Genomic DNA, 17,168 nt, shown 5'->3' on the forward strand with positions numbered 1-17,168 from the left:
GATTGATCGCTGATAGTTTGATGCATCTCTCTTCTCCACAGCGGGCAGACGCCGGCAGAGTCGGACTATCAGCTGCTTGAAATCGCACGGCGGTTAGAGATGTATGGTGTTCGCTTACACCCGGCGAAGGACCGCGAGGGTACTAAACTCAGCCTGGCTGTAGCAAACAGTGGGGTACTGGTTTTCCAGGTAAAATCTTCAATAAGTAGGGGCCATAAAAGGTTTTTGGGGCTTGGGTGGGGCAGTTGGCTAAAAATTGATATTTTCTAGGTGAACACCAACGGTTTTTCGACACACATTAACAAGGCTGACAAATATGTTTTGTATGAGTTGTAAATGCTTTAGATATTTTATAGAAGAAAGAAGGAAGGGAGTCTTAGTCTTAGTATCATAGTATCCTCAACTCAAGGTGGAAGGTTTTCTCCACTGACAACACCGAGATATTAGGCACAGCAATTAACAGATGGTGGTTGCTGCTGCTCGGCTGCAGTTCAGGCAGTTTTTTTTAATGGTGCTCTGACCTGACACTCTCAAACATAACACACAAAACATGCCATAGAACAGTGGATGCACTCTCTTTTGACCAGGCTGACCCCAATTAAGTCCAGTCTGCGCTGTTTCACTGCCCTGATTTTTTTTTTTGCCACATCTTCAAAGAGTGCTGAGATCTTTTAAAATTTGGCTGATATGACAAATCGATTAATTGGTTCCTGACGTTTTGTGGTAAGCCTCCACCCAACTCATCTGGTAAGGAATGTACCGCCTGGTAGTTTTGGGTTTGTTTTCAATTTTGCTTGTGCTGTCTTAACTGATTCTGATTTTTCTGTATTCAGGGGAACACAAAAATTAACTCTTTCAACTGGTCCAAGATCCGTAAACTCAGCTTCAAACGTAAAAGGTTCCTAATCAAGCTTAGAGCCGACCCCACTGTAAGTTCATGCGACGTTTCCTTTCTTTTCTTGCCTCGCCTTTTCTCTTTCTGCTTTCTGTGCTTATATTTGTTGCTGTATCCTCCCAGCAGAATGCCCACCATGACACGCTGGAGTTTGCCATGGCCAGCAGGGACTGCTGTAAGGTTTTCTGGAAGATCTGTGTCGAGTACCATTCCTTCTTCAGACTCTTTGAGGAGCCCAAACCAAAACCCAAGCCCATCCTCTTCACCCGAGGATCCTCATTCCGGTTCAGGTAAGAAGAGGAAAGAAAAAAGAGACTGAAAGTGAACTCCTCTTTTTAAAATATTTTGGTTTCGTATCAACTGGTCTTCTTTCCGTGTCCTCTACCTGCAGTGGTCGAACCCAGAAGCAAATCATTGATTACGTTAAAGACTCCGAGCCCAAGAAAGTTCCATTTGAAAGGTGTAGTGTTCCTCCTTCGTTTTACCAAGACTGAGCCAAGCTACTGAAGTTAAATGTAATCAAATTTCTCGGTCGCTGATTAGTCGTATATGGTATAATCTCATCTGTTTCCCTGCTTTTTTTTTTTTCAGGAAGCACAGTAAGATCCTCTCCAACAGCAGCATATCCCCTCAGTCTGCCTCCACAAGATCACATGTGCCAAAAGAGGTAATGCGAGCTTAAAACTTTTCTAGAAACCCATTATTAATGACACCCACAACCATTAGCAGGTTAGTGTTTATGCAAAAAAGCATGAGCCAAAACTGCGCATACAAAACTACACTGCACTGTTATATTGTGCTATTGCATGCACAATATCTCCAGGATGTTTCGTCTGAGATCGGAGGTCAAAATTAGGCACGTATAGTTGAGGCAGTTAGTCTTTGTTGCATTACTTGAAAAACATGTTTGCGTTTTTATATCCATTTCTGGCCTTTGACAAAGTAGTGTATTCTATGCTTGAATTAGGTTGTTTTTTGTTTGTTTTTTAATTTGGCAGTCCTGGTATTTTTACTTTAGTGTAAGATCAGAAACTCTTTGGGAAACCAAGCTGAACAATACCCACATGCTTCCTGTTGGCTAACATTGCTTTACCTGGTAACAAAGCTATTTCCCAAAGCTTAGCTAGCGGGCTAACTTTAGCTTGCTTGGTGTTGGAGTTCTGTTTGTGTTAGGAGCTGGTCGTTACTGATGAGAAAGTAGCAGTATGTTATAAAAAGTATAAAATAACTGCTTACCGTTTTAGTTTAACAATAACTAAAGTAACTAAACCTTGTAACTCTTCAGGAACTGCACAATACTGTCACATAATTAAACTGACAAATATTTTATTTTCTGCCTGGGATGTTGTATCTTTGGCCAAGCTTTTTAATCAGCTGCTTAAAGCCCTGCTTTTCCAACACATAACCCCCACCGTAAAATCCATGGGTGCTTGGAGTTATTGGTTGGCATTACGTTCACACTTCATGCTGCTAGCATATCCTGCTATCTTTGCCTCAATGAGCAATATGAGTTTCTTTTACACTTTCAGCAGGAATAGTTTTCTTGCATATCAAAGTACTGTGTTTTGTGAGAGGTTGTTGAAGTAGCTCCGTATTTAGGTACTAAATCAACATTGGGGGCTGACATTGGCTCTCACTCTTAGACATGCTCAGGCTTGTCTTGTCTGAATTATCCTTCAGTCTATGCCATAACCTGATGGGCACCTCCTGAGAAATCTAACTACATGTCAGGTTAACTCAACCCACAAGTGTTTTGAATTAATCAGTGAGAGAATAACAATCATTGCCTCAGTATAAAGAATAATAGTCATAGCGTAAATGTATGGACTCAGAAATGTCAACTACCAAAATAGTGTGAGGGAAAGTACAGTAGAAAACCAGAGGGAGAAATATGTTTACCTTTACTTGGAACTGCATTAGAAAACGCCGAAACACAACCACACGATAATTAACAAGCTTTTTTTTTCTTCTTCTTTTTTTAAAAATCACTCCTCAGCATCTTTGTTTACATCTGGAGCTGTGATTACAAAGCTTGTGTACCCATGCCGTTCCAGGGAGTGAAAATGTGTAACTGAGTGCTTGCTCTAAGGCTGTCCCTGTAATAGAGCCCAAATAAATAACAGTTTTATCCTTTATTATTCCCCCCTTTTAACCTTTCATTCCATCTTCACTCCATGTTCTGTCTTTTCTCCCCTCTTGTTATTTGCAGAGTGCCACGTCGATCCCGTTAGCAGACCAGCCTGACTCAGACAGATTGAGCCATCTGGCTGTACCTAATGGTTCGGAGGAGCCACAGGCGGTCACGCCCCCCACCAACGGTCTTCATGGCCTAACGGCAGCGCCTGGCTCAGACCCGACTCAGCCCCGACAGAACCACCACGTTGCGGGATCAGTACTGGACCAGCAGCTCCTCAACCCAGGTCCATCCTGCAGGGCAAACAAAGGCAGCAGCTCTTCTATTCCTTACATAGACTGCAGCGACATAGACAGTGAATGTGATGTGACAAAGAACAACAGGGCTACCCGGGGTCACAGCAATGCAAATGACAGCAATGAGGATGAGCCTTGTGCTTATAGTAGGCACTTGGGTAGTCCTGGTCGAAATGGGGGGCAAGCTGGGAGGCTGTTTGGGGCTGTTAATGGGTTCTATCACACCAATCACCAAGGGCTGATGCAGCAGGGTATGGTGGGGAAGCAGCAGCAAAGCATGCAGGGTAACAGGAACACTGTAAATCAGTCTCCTGTGTGTAACAAGTTTAATGTGAGTCACGAGCTAACAGATGAGGACGTTTTGACAAATGGGCGTCTCCCGCTCCACAGCACGCTGTTAGATGAGATCTTTCAGGGGCGAGACAAGCGAGGTGCAGTGTTGGGTCGTCCATTAGGAACCGGGACACGCAGTCAGTGCTCCAGCCCGGTGATCAGCAGCTTCCATCACCGCACAAACTCACTCAGTCACTCAGAGATGACAAACGGTCACAGTCAGCCACGTTCAGCTTCGCGGTGGGATGATGGCGGGCATTATTTCAGTAAACGTCCTGGAGCGCTCCCTGTGGAGACTCCCACGGTCCCGCCATCATCCCATCCACAAAACCACTATGGCAGCTACTCCCCGATCGCCTCAAACCGCACTTCGCCAAATCTGGCTAAACCGTACTACAACAACAATAACATGAGGAACCGCTCTGACACTGACCCATTCATTCTCAGCCAGCTGACATCGACACCCATCAACCACCGCAATCGCTCTGGGCTGCACGCCAAAACTCCTGGCTCTGCCCCACTGGAGCGTAGAATGATGATGACCAACGGCAATGACAGGAACCTCCTGGTTCCTGGTCAGCCACGGTCCAATACGGTGCAGCGGATGTTCGGGCGTCAGGGAAAGCCCGGCAGCAGCCCGTCTAATAACAAATACAACACTCTAAACCAGCCGGTCCAAATGATCGACGGGTCTACTAGCAGCGGCACAGACACCAGCGACACAGAGTCAGACACGGGCAGCAGTGCGTACAGCCAGCCCTTAATGTACGGCAACCCGGCCGCCGTCAGCTCCATGATTTCGGTTAACTCAAACGGCACATCCCCGCTCTCTCACACCAAGTTCTCTTTCGGGAGTTTGCAGTTGGAGGAGGGTGGCGACGGTGTGGAGGAAGAGGAAGGGTGTTACCGCTTTAATGAGGAAGACATAGGCGGTCGGGTTTTTAGCTGTTGAGCGAGCATGAGTGGGCAAAAGGAAAAAAACAACGTGTTAATTTAGTGTGTTACAGATAAACAGATGTTTAAAGTCGTCTTTTTCTTCTTAGAGACAGCTTTGTCTTCCTGCTACACTGACGAGCACCGAAATAGAAGGAAAACACTATGGTTGATTGCGGTGCTTTTACACATTTTATAGTCAAGCACGCTTTACGCACAGGGTCTAACGTATTTTCTGGAGCGTAAACATAGGGCAAGATGTGTGTTTTCTAATGGCGAATTGAATCTTTAATAACATCTGTTTTTTCTAAACTCCTTTTTTAAAATTACGTATGCAGATTTCTTAGTAAGCTGCTAGCTGACACTTTTGTGAGCCAGCCAGCTCTTTGTATAAAAAGAAAGGTAAAATAATGAGCATACATTTGGTAAAAGCTTCCTCACAACGTGCCATAACTCAGAAACGTTTATATTCACTGTAGTTGAATGTGCAGAAGGAAATGTTTCATAGAAAGTTCGAGGAAAACCTTGACGTTTTCAAAAAATTCTTGTTCACTTCACACTTTACTTGTTAGCATTTGCCACATTGTTGAGAATTAAGACATTTTTTTCTTATTTGTGGGACATTAAGGTGTAGAAGTGTGTGAAGAGTTTTTTTCTTTTTGGTAGTAAATGTGATACTTGATTGGACTTTCTAAAAGCTGTCAAGCTCAGCAGATTTTCTGCCTTTCTGTGGCATTATACACCCATTTTGTAGTTATAGTGTAGCTTTTTTCTCTAAATCAGACTGTCTGGTGCAATAGATGGACTTTGAGGTAATAGCTGAAGTTCATAAATGGATTTGATAGGATGCTAGGAGGGGAGACTTCTGTACAGTTGGTCTGATCCCCTTTAACTGTACAGTGTATTTGATTTAGTTAGTAGATTGAATTGTACTTGGAGTGTTACACTTTGGGAAAAGTGTGTTTTCTATGTGAGTTACTGGGATCTGCCAGAGGAGGAAAATAGCCGACTGCTGTTGTTCCTGTCTTCTGAGCAATTTTTCATGCATTCAGTTCATTTGTCTGTCTGTCGTGGGTGATCTGCATGGTATTCTGGATATTTGCGGTCATGACTTTTTGTATTTAGACCAATTGAAGTAGTTTTGCATCAATTTTAGGGAAACCCTAATCTTTTATATCTGTGTTTTCTAGCTGAAGCTCCATTTGTCTCTACATTTCAACACTTATGCTACTTCAGCTGGCTGGTGATGGGTTTAGGGGGATTTCTTCAGCCTTTATTTCTTTCTATGGTTATGCTTTCTCTTTCTGTCACGGTTTATATGCACATAATCAGCGGTAATCAAACACACCGACCGCCATCCTCGTCCTGCTTTGCTCGGCTTGGCTCCAGGCATGCGCTGCAACCACAAACAGAGGTAACCCTGTTATCTTTCACCTCTCTGGATGCTGTTTTCTGCTGGTGAAGGCTTCCCATCTCCATCTCTGTCATTGGCTGCTCCACTACAGCACGCTGAATTGGATCAAACTGAAGTGAATTAAAGTGTGGGCTTCTCTTGAGACATGCAGGAAATGTTTGAATGTCCCATAAACTAAATCAGTACAAAAATAAGCCAACCTGTTGAGTATCAGTTGAAATTACTTTAAAGATCAACACAAGGAGCTTTTGTTTAGATGTCATGTTTCAGCACTGTCATCCAGATGGACTGAGTAAGCAAAAATTGCATTAAATGGTATTAAGTCAGTGTCTTAGCTTGCTCATTCTCATTCTGGTTTGGTTCTTCTTGCATATTACAGTCTTTTTGCACCTAAATTGTAGCACAACAAACGCAAACACAAACAGTACTGTTGGTAGATTCAGTTTCAGGAAGCTGAACTGTTTTGCTGATATCGGGGGTTCAAGTTACAAGGTGGCTTAATTTGGACTGAATGTCGTCAAGATTCTATCAGCTTCCAAGGTTGAATGACCTTTTGTTTCCTGCTGCCTCTACCTGAATCAAATGTTCATGATTCACTCTTTGTAAATGTTTGTTTTTAAGCATGTTCTCGCTTCTTTTTTTTTGTTGTTATTTCAAGGGGTTGAAAAAAAGTCTTTCAGCACTGTTTTCTCACCATTTCACTTTCTGTACTGTAAATGCATGTTAACCAGGTGAAGGATGTTGCTGCTCTCTGTCACTCAACTCTGTTTTTGCTCCCTGTGTCACGCTGTGTTTCTGTCGTGGGGCTTAAACTGGATCCAGATGTGTGAGGGTGCAGTTTAACACAATCCTAACAACAACCCTATAGCTTTGCAGGCTTCTAGACTCAGATACTTCTTACTGCAGTTTATAGCCCTTTTTTGTTGTTGTTATTGTTGTTGTTGTTGTTGCTCCTTGCTCATGATTTCTCAACTGCACTGTTTTGTTTTTAAATATTTAGAAACCATTCGTACCCATTGCGGTTTCCTCACCAAGCATGAGGACAAAACAAGGCTGACTCAACTCCAGTGCTCTTTTAACGGAGACTGAGAGGGCGAAGGTAGACAGACACAAGTAACGTTCAGCTTAAAGCATAATGCAAGTGCAAGTGCAAAAATAAAGATATCTTTGAGAGATATTGGCATTTTATTTTTTAAGGTATGAAAGTCAGAGTATTGTGAGAAGTTATTCACATGCATACACTGGAATACTGGGGTTGAGTCCAGCTTGTCTTTAGTCTCGCTGCCTGTCAACAAGTAGCACTTGAAGCCAGTCACTTCCACTGAAGCTTGTTTTTGTAGTTTTAATATAAAGTAGATGCAGTAAAAGACTGATTGATTGATATTTTGTTTATTTATGGAATTAATTGCAGCCAAATTTGGTTAATTTGACTGATTAATTTAAAATGAAAGGTAAACTACCTTGTAGCTTTTTTTGGCGATTATATATACATATATATACACACTGTGATGATATCAGGTTGCATCACGAAATAGTTCGAAACTTTTGGAAATATTTGATGTCTTTCTGAAAGCTAAAGATTTATATATGTTGAAAATATGAAGCTACAGCCAGTGGCAAGTTAGCTTAGCTTAGCAAAAAACATACCCCATATCTCTGTCTAAAAGTGACAAAGTCCACTTGTTAGCAACTGTAAAGTTTAGAAAATAACTTGACAGGTTGCGGTTTTGTAGGGATTTTCTCACTTGTTGCTAACTAAGCTAAGCTAACTTAAGCTGAGTTCATAGTCAGTCTTCTTATTTAAGTCTGAGCAAGAAAGCAACCATATTTTCAAAGTGTTTCTTAAATTTAGATTATTAAAATGGTATACAAGGGTACTGCTGCGTCACTTGATCCTTTAATCTTTTTCTTTTTACATGATTTTTTTTAAAAGGTGTAAACCACTTGTTTGCTGTTCTTTTAAAGTTAAAGTGGAGACCTTGGTGGCAGTTGGGGTTTGCATGTTTTCTATTTATTTGTTCATTTTAATGACTGTAGCATGCTTTGAAATTATAAATACTGAACATGCATCCATTCTAGTCAAAGATCTGCATAAGCATCTTTACAAATTAACATGCTGATTTTGAATGGACTAAAGCTGCCTTGACTCACTGTTTTTTCTGTCTCTGCTGTAACACTTTGTATTCCTCCGCACCTGTCCTTTTTTTTTTTTTTTAATTTTCATCACTAAGCACCTTCTGAATCTTTTTTTGGTGACTTCTCTGAGGCCCCCTTCCCCCATTTTCCCTTTAATCTCTCTTTTTAACACTGTAACTGATTATGTGAACTAGTGTCAATAAACAAAAAAATGATGACGTTTGTCAGAAGAAAAGGGACTTGGGAATTTCTTTAGAACAAACAGGTGCTGAACTGCCGTGCCCCTCACACACCCACCTATATACCCTCCGCCTGCTCGTCACATGGATCCCACCAGTGTTTTGTGTTGTGGTAGTTAGTCTGTAGCGTAGCCTGTTTGTCTTTTTCAGTGTTGTACTTGATTCCACTCCGTTTATTGTTTTGTAGCTTCAGTTTGTTTTTTTGTGGTAGTTTCTTAGTGGTCTTCTGTATGGTTGTCAGTGTTGTTATAGCATCCCCCCCACACACAGACTTGCACTCATTGGTTGCCATGGTTTTATCCATGATTCAGTTTGGTGTATAGAAGTGGACTCTGTGGAAACTTTGCACCTGGGCAAGTATACAGTCACGACTTAGTACCATGTAGTTACCATGTAGTTAACATCTGTAGTGTTTCTCACATTAGTGAGAAGTAGACTTATCTTTTTACCCTTTCCATCATTTTCATAAAGGGCTGCCAGAAGCAGATTTAAACTACTCAGAGCATATGCCTGTTATACGACAGCTCCATTTAAGGCATCATCAAAACGTTTTAGTAAAAAGTTAAAGTGGCTAACTTTTACTGCTTCCAGCATCTCAAAGTTTAGGTGATCTTTTTTTAAATCATAAATGGTTGTAAATTTAATGGCACTGATCAGTCTTGTACTGTCCTTCTGGTGTTTATGTAGGCAAATTGAAGCAAAAGATAGCTTGCTGATGAACTATGAAATATGCAGAAATGTTCAAAGCCCTCCACTATGCACACCATCATTCTTCCCCTTAATTTGCCTATGTAATGCCTTCATATAACCTTTATTAATGGTTGGCTCCTTACTAACAGTCTGTTTTTCTTCTCTCCATCCCTTCTAGCTATGCTTTAATCATATTCACATTCATATAAGTGAATGCAAATAGAATAGAGTCAGTGGACAGTAGCATTTGGTCAAGTGGCATTTGGTCCTAAAGTATGATCTAAATGAGAGGTGCTCATTTAGACCATACTTTAGAACTGATTGTGTAGAATTATCCAGTGTTGAAATTCATTGCCAATCATCTTGTTTTATGTTTAATTGAGTTATTTGGAGACAATATTATTGAACAATTCTTCTTCTTCTTGTTAAATATGTTTTTAGGTGCACAGTGCAGTGAGCCTGGAAACCTTTTGCTTCACTGCTGTGTCTGGCAGAATAAATAATTCTGTCATGATTAAAAGTTCTATTAAATGATAAGAAATACAAATACAAGTTGGCAGTGCATTTCATTGTAGAAGCTGAATTTCTCTTTGTATCAAATTTAACACTGTCCCTTATCTTCTCTTGTCATCTTCTCTTACTCTTTGTTCTATTCCTAACCTCCGCTTCTCCCCCCTTTCTATATTCTTCTTTTCTTCTCGCCCCTCAGGAAGTCCGGGTTCAGAGAAGTCTTCGTTGGGAGGTCCTCATGTAGCAGTTAATGGGAACGGCTCTGTGAATGGGCAGAGAATGGGAAGGACTGGGGTCCTGGGTGCTGAACAGAGTGCTGAAATCCAGCCGTTATCCCCACTTACCAGCCCGCTGCTTACCGAAGCGGGATATGTTCGCAACGATGAGGAAGACGAGGCGAGGAGGAAGGTGGGTATACAGAGAGTAAGAAGGTGGATGGGGAAATTTCTTGTAGTCACTGAATTGGCCCCCAGAAGGACTTCAAAGGAATTTAGTCTGGACTAAGAAGTTGTGAACACCCAAGTCTTTCAGTACTTGGAAAAAACAATGCTGTGACTCAGACAAATGTGCAAAGCCTTTAGCCACTCCTCTTTTCTTTATATTTTGATTCAAGCAGCCAGAGATTCTTGTAATTTTTGTAAGTGTGCTTGAGCAATAGTTTTCCAGGCTTTCTTAAGTCCTTTCAAAAGTCTTGGTGACTTTTTCACTCATTTCAATCCAGTTCTTTCGCCTGACCATTTTCATAGGAATGATTTGTTTGTTAACACTGACCTATGAATCACTGAAGCATTAATATGGTCAAATCAAGTTATGACCCTGTGTTGTGTTTACACAAAACAGACAGGAAAAAAAACACGAAGTAACAAAGAACTTGTTTTGTTGGTACAGCCTGTCACATATACACATGGAGATATGAAGAAACTGGACAAGTAGTGGACAAAATAAGAAGTGGCATACCTGAAAAAAACAAAACAAGACCTTGTTGCAGATGAACTATATCTGAAAGTCTTGTCCTTAAGAAGCAGGAAAACTAAAGCAAAGACCTGACTCAGGACCTGAGAGATGCATCTGGACCCAAAGGTCGATTCATCGACTGTTCACTGAAACCTCATCAGAAATGGTCTCAGTGAAAGACTGGCTGTCAAGAAGCCAATCTTAAGGAAAGAAAGGGGTGGGGGTAGGAGTGCTGAGGTATTCCACATTACAGAAGAACTGGAATGAAAAACAGTGACATCAGGTCTGAAGGAGTGACAAATCCAAATGTGAAAGTTTTCATTCAAATCATTGTCGGTATGTATGGAGGAGGTCATTAGTGTGCTGTGAGTGTCCACAGCAGGGGTCTCAAACTTAAATGAGCTGTGGGCCACTGCTGGCACTGTCATCTCATTGGAGGGCCGCTTCAGTGTTCAAGTAATACAAATATTGTATAACAATACAAAACTGCAAATTTGTTTTCTCACTCTTAACTAACAGAAGTCTTTCATTGAACTACCAAATAAACAAATTGGTTCTCTCTTTCTGACCAGACATGTGGCAGCACTTCCGCTATAATTTTGTTTATATTAAAAAAAAAATGCAGACGTAAGTGTGCACATTAGTTTTTGACTGCTAGTGAAAAATGTTTCACTAGCAGCATTTTTTTTGGCTTTTTAAAGAACTTATTTTAACATTGGACTCAACAACAAACAAATCCTCCCTAACAAAAAAGTAACTTCAAGGGCCAAATAAATGAATCAATGCAGCTATTTCCAATTTTTCTAGCAAAATGCAAAGAAATAAGGTTGGCTGAAGACTTTTGCACGTTACTGTAATTTGGTGAGACAAAGAAATTATTAATTGGGGGAATTCATCCAAATTAATAACAAGAACTGAACTGCTGGTCTTTCGCAACATAAAATGTGCAGACTTCTTTCTGTAGAAGATGAGATAAAAATATATATAAACAGATTGATTTGCTTCTTTTTGTTTCTGTCTAGAAGTTTCCCACAGACAAGGCTTACTTTATAGCCAAGGAACTATTGACCACAGAGCGGACCTACCTCAATGACCTGCAGGTTATCACAGAGGTAAAGATAGTGGTGCCTCTTTGTCTCCATGTATTGTCCAGTCTCTTGTGTCCAATCTGTTATCTCTTCCCTTCACACTGTGAGGCCAATACCATCTGGATTAGACTGAAAGTGGCAGGACCAAGAGCCAGTGGGGTCCAAAAGCATACCGTGAGCCAAGGCTGGTTTCTTTAGAATAATACCGGAATAATGAGTCAAAACTGTTGGTTTAGAAGTCTAATTTTGGGACAGTGTACCAAAATTAATCTTTTTAAAAGCTCATGTGCTGGAACAGTGAGTCAGGGTTGGTTTGCACCGCACAACGTGCTGAATTCGAGATGCAAGCGTTGGTGTTTTTTACAGCTATATATTAGAAAAAGAGGCCCCAAAGGGAAAGTAAAGGCTCAAGTCTGAACCAAACTCACAAATCTCACAGTGTTTGTTCTCAGTAATGCAACATTAATATTACATTAGTTCCAGCACACAGTTCCAGTCTTACTTCTCTTTTTTTATTCACATCCCAGAAAAAGGCTTTTATGTGCCTTTAGTTTGGCCCCCGACTGAAGGCTGAAGTTTATGAGCACTTTTCTCATGCAGGACAGAGATGAAAATGCATTCAGTGCAGTGCATATGCTACAACTCTCTTCCTTGTAAGTGAGCAGACTTGTATCTTTTTGCTGTTACATAGCTTGGACAGACTAATTAGCTTCAGGCTCTTTTAGTTTACAAGTAAAACCGCTGAAGTCAAGACAGAAAAAAACCCCACTCTGCATTTATAAAAACAGCGTCTGGGATGAAAGTGCAGCTTAATGTGGGTCAGACTCAGTCTTTGCTTTTATATGACTCACTTTTACTGTCTGTCGCAACTGCTTTCGAGAAAAGAAAAAAAAAGGAAATGTGATAGGCGGGGTTATGATGAGTAAAGACCACCAATGCAGAAACACAGGTTCAGCACCTGCTTGCTAAAGACCTGTCTCCTTAATACTGAGACACTGACGGTGACCTCTGACCTCGCTGTGGATTGGAAAACGCCTCTGTTCCTACTTTTTCCTTTCTCAGCTGTTTTTCTTCACAGTAGTAGTTTCCAGCCTCTTTGATGTGGAAAGAAGGCATGCGCGGGTGCTTTTTTAAAACCTCTTAAACATTTTCCTTTGCTGGTACAGCTCATGCCTGGGATCCCACACCCACCCATCTTTTTCTCTTCTTTTTTCTTTTTTAAATCTCATGTCACTTGTGTTCTTTCCGGGCGAGTCTGTCTGTGAAACTGCTGGACTGCCGCCTGTCTGCTCGAGCTCTCAGATCCTGTGTGATTTACTACAGCGGGGAATATAACACCTCTGTGTCAGGGGTCGTGGTGCGCTCACACGGGGCCCTGAGCACATTTATGTGTGTCTGATGGATTTCTGTTATCATGTCCAATCCCTCATCCTGGATCCTACCAGTAATGTGTGGGACCTCATACTGGATGTGTCCCTTCCAATCTCTGCCAGTAATCTGGGGGAGTTGTGGATGAGTAGGAGTTACATTCTCATTATTTTTATTCCTTCTGAATGTTTTGTTCACTTACTTGTGAGGAGCAGAAAAGGCACTCATTATGTGCCGAAGTATCCGATATGGAAATACAATTTAAAAAATATAGTAAAAGATAAAATGTGATCTGCATTTTCTTCTTTTTCCACATGTCCACATTGTTTGTCAATTTTCTAGTCCTTCCACAGCGCTGTGGGGAAAGATGAGGCTTTCCCAGACTCTGTTAAGAGCCTGATCTCTGCCAACTATGATCCGGTGTACAAGTTTCATCAGGGATTCCTCAAAGAGACAGAGCAGCGGCTGGCGCAGTGGTCAGTGTCCATCTGTTTCCATTCAGAAAAGTTTTTTTTGTTTTTCAGAAATTTACAGATGAGGTTTAAAATTATTTATTTTTACTGTATGTTTATTATGTTTAAAAAAGGGCTTGAATTAAAGTTGTATTTGTTTTTTTCATTTTCAGCTCTATAATTTTATTCAGCCTACTCTGGAAAAGTAGCTTTGCATGATCCACAGTTCAAAATAATCTGTATTTATCTTAACCTGGGGCTGGCTCTGACTGAAAGAAGGTGTTTTAACTCCTCTCCCCCTACTTTCATATGATTGGCTGCCCCTCTTAGACTGAACAGAGGAGGTGGGTGGGGCTTCTGTGCTCACAGACAGCGCATCCACACTGGAACTGATTCGCAGTGATGTGGTGACCACAGAAAGTGAATGAGTTTCTATTATTTCAGATGACTACATGTTTAATAACCGCTGGTGACGGGAAGCAGGCGAGACCTGAAACTAACTTTGTCAACTTCTACATGACTGACTGAAACCACTACCAATCAGAGTGAAGAAGACTATTAAAAATGACATATGAATCTTATCGTAAAGGCAATCAGAGCCTGCAATGTCATCAAGCAACTGGCCTTCAGCTTCAAAATGATGCAAAACAAGCGAACCATCTCCGGTGCGAACACAGCTTCAGTCTTGGCTCTGTATGATATCATCTACATCCAAGAGTGGAAAAGGCTGTCTCAAACAGAGCATTGGGCTCATAGGGTTTAGTAATCCTTATTTAAACAACAGTATGTATACAACATTATATAAGGTAAAGAATAATAGGCCCCATTTTTAACAGAGGAAAAAGAATAAAAATAGAAAAATGTTACAAACTAAAAATGGTCACAAATTAATTCCTTCCTATTTTTATGTTTAACCCTTGTGTGGTGTTCGTATTTTTGTTACTCAGCCAGTGTTCATGGGTCTGGTGGACCCGCTAGAGTTTTGGCTTTCCAAATTAACACTATCAAACAATTTTATGTTAAATTACTCAACAGATGTTTACTTCATCCCAATTACAAGACATATGAACAGCAAACATGGTTAATTTTTTCCCTTTACCTTTGTTAGATCACATTTATGAATTAATGTGCTTCTCGTTTTTCTTTTATATAAAATGTTATAAATAAATCAGTTATAATCAAGTGGAGTGAGTGGAAAGACACAACACATTTACAGGTGAAAAAATAATTAATTGTTTAATTTTTCTTTTGAAAAAACTGAACACGGGTCTCACAGACCCGAACACCATACAAGGGTTAATTCAAATGTGTAGAACATTTTCCACAGTGCAATTAAGCAGGATTAGTTCATGTAATCAAAACAAGTCCAAAAAAATGGGAAGCATTTTAACACCAGATTAATCTTGGTGCTGATGTAGGATCAGGAAAAATGAATCCCTTCTGCTGTAGTTCGTCTCTGTGTGCTGCTTTGTTTCCAAGCAGTTCTAGTCATGTTTCATAGTCATATTCAGCCTAGATTTTCTTTTAGTAACCCAAGGAATTATTTGAACTGATTACATTTTCATTTTCCTGAATCTGAGATGGCTAAATGGCTTTGTTGGAAATTTTTTCCTTCACTTGACATAATGTGGTATGAAAAAGTCTGTGTTCGTGCAAATACCTGAAATTCCTCACTTTCCCTGCTGTCAGAATCTGTTTTGTGTTATCTCTGTAATGACAGGCAGGAGCACACATACACACTCACACACACTTACACACACTGGTGAGATGAATGGGGCTGTGGGAGTTGAATGAAGACTTTTCCACACTTGTGTAAGATGTTTTGAGCTGACACCTACTGGTGAATCTGTGCTCCTGCACATTAACGCACGTCTTAATCTCTCTTCAGGGAGGGCCGATCTAACGCCCACATTAAAGGAGACTATCAGCGAATTGGTGACGTTTTACTCAAGAACATTCAGGGTCTCAGGGTAAATCTCCATACTTGACTCTGGATCATTAATTTCATAAAATAAGGTGCATTTTAATTTTTAACTTTTAATTTCTGTCTCTTATCTTGGTTTCATCTCTTTCCGCATCTGCAGCAGTTGACGATTCATCTCCAGAAACATTCAGAGTGCCTGGTAGAACTGGAGCGGGCCTGTCGGTGGGTGGCAAAACAGTGAGCATGCAGACAAGTTGTTCAAATCAAAACAGGATGTCCTAAAGAGAAACTTCATCCCTGTGACTATCAGGTCCAGTCGGAAGGTGGAGACTTTATGTCGAGACTTCGAGCAGCAACGGGTTTGCTACCTGCCCCTCAACATCTTCCTCCTCAGGCCTCTTCACCGCCTGCTGCACTACAAACTTATCCTGGAGAGGCTCTGCAAGCACTACCCGCCCACACATGATGACTTCAGGGACTGTAGAGGTACACAGTCCCCCACACCTACCCTTTCCGCTCATGTGTGTATTTTCTTTCTATATATGAAAATAAATCTGTCTCCTCCAGCTGCCCTGGCGGACATCTCGGAGATGGTGTTGCAGCTTCAGGGAATCATGATGAAGATGGAGAACTTCCAGAAGCTTATAGAACTGAAGAAGGATCTGACCGGCGTCGAAGACCTCATCAGCCCTGGAAGGGTGCGGCTCTTTAATAATTCAGCTAGTCTAGATTCATCCTGGACATTTGTAGAGTTTTCACTTCCTTGCTCTGCCGTCCTGTTGTCACATTGTCGGTGTGATTCTGTTTCACTTACAGGAGTTCATCAGGCTCGGTTGCCTCAGCAAACTCTCTGGAAAGGGCCTTCAGCAGAGGATGTTCTTCCTGGTGAGACTTTATGCTGGTTTCTACTAAAAAAACAAAGCATCTATAATACCTCTAAACAAAGCTCTTCACTCTTTTTTTTCTTTCCAGTTTAGTGATTGTTTGGTGTACACCAGTCGAGGCATGACTCCATCCAACCAGTTTAAGGTTCACGGCCAGCTGCCTCTCTATGGCATGACGGTACATAATCAAAACACACACACACACACACACACAAAACACACTTATCTTATCTTATCAAAGCAGTTTCTTTTCCTTACGAAAGGTTTTTCAGATTTTTAAATTGTTTTGTTTTCCATCTGGCTCGTTCTATGGAAATGTTACATTTTAGGGTTACAAGTTGTTTATCCCACTGACACGTCTTCCGAGGAGGAAGCAGAGTCTGGGGATGAGGGGACTGACCCGCCAATTTCCGGGGGCGAGGTCACTGAGGCAGTTAAACAACTCCTTGGTGGCAGAGCCCCTGGTGTTGATGAGGTCCGCCCCGAGTTCCTGAAGGCTCTGGACGTTGTAGGGCTGTCCTGGTAGACACGCCTCTACAATGTTGCGTGGAAATCAGGGGCAGTACCTGTGGACTGGCAGACCAGGGTGGTGGTCCCCAACTTTAAGAAGGGGGACCGGAGGGTGTGTTCCAACTACAGGGGGATCACACTCCTCAGCCTCCCTGGGAAAGTCTATGCCAGGGTGCTGGAAAGGAGAGTTCGTCCGCTAGTCGAACCTCGGATACAGGAGGAACAATGCGGTTTTCGTCCTGGTCACGGAACACTGGACCAGCTCTTTATCCTCTCCAGGATACTTGAGGGTGCATGGGAGTTTGCCCAACCAGTCTACATGTGTTTTGTGGACTTGGAGAAGGCATTCGACCGTGTCCCTCGGGGTGTCCTGTGGGAGGTGTTGCGGGAGTGTGGGGTGTCTGGCCC

At 41.6% G+C, this 17,168-nt stretch overlaps 1 protein-coding gene across 2 annotated transcripts in view; it reads left to right on the top strand.

Moving 5' to 3' along the window:
* Positions 1-17,168, top strand: part of LOC146608494 (FERM, ARHGEF and pleckstrin domain-containing protein 1-like) — a 59,802-nt gene that overhangs the window by 35,015 nt on the left and 7,619 nt on the right. Inside the window, exons 7-21 of one of the 2 annotated variants that reach the window (XM_085347427.1) lie at positions 42-189; positions 834-929; positions 1,019-1,185; positions 1,287-1,355; positions 1,487-1,562; positions 3,105-3,339; positions 9,780-9,988; positions 11,557-11,646; positions 13,333-13,466; positions 15,331-15,412; positions 15,527-15,588; positions 15,677-15,852; positions 15,934-16,064; positions 16,183-16,251; positions 16,339-16,428. In XM_085347427.1, the coding sequence (XP_085203553.1) occupies positions 42-189; positions 834-929; positions 1,019-1,185; positions 1,287-1,355; positions 1,487-1,562; positions 3,105-3,339; positions 9,780-9,988; positions 11,557-11,646; positions 13,333-13,466; positions 15,331-15,412; positions 15,527-15,588; positions 15,677-15,852; positions 15,934-16,064; positions 16,183-16,251; positions 16,339-16,428 (1,834 nt within the window). The remainder of the gene's footprint in view (positions 1-41; positions 190-833; positions 930-1,018; positions 1,186-1,286; positions 1,356-1,486; positions 1,563-3,104; positions 3,340-9,779; positions 9,989-11,556; positions 11,647-13,332; positions 13,467-15,330; positions 15,413-15,526; positions 15,589-15,676; positions 15,853-15,933; positions 16,065-16,182; positions 16,252-16,338; positions 16,429-17,168) is intronic. The other variant, XM_085347428.1, reaches the window with a different exon arrangement.

The sequence above is a fragment of the Diplotaxodon limnothrissa genome, linkage group LG23, assembly GCF_057381915.1.
Source record: "Diplotaxodon limnothrissa isolate DT_005_m linkage group LG23, D_limnothrissa_male_GT1.1, whole genome shotgun sequence".
Taxonomy (NCBI): domain Eukaryota; kingdom Metazoa; phylum Chordata; class Actinopteri; order Cichliformes; family Cichlidae; genus Diplotaxodon; species Diplotaxodon limnothrissa.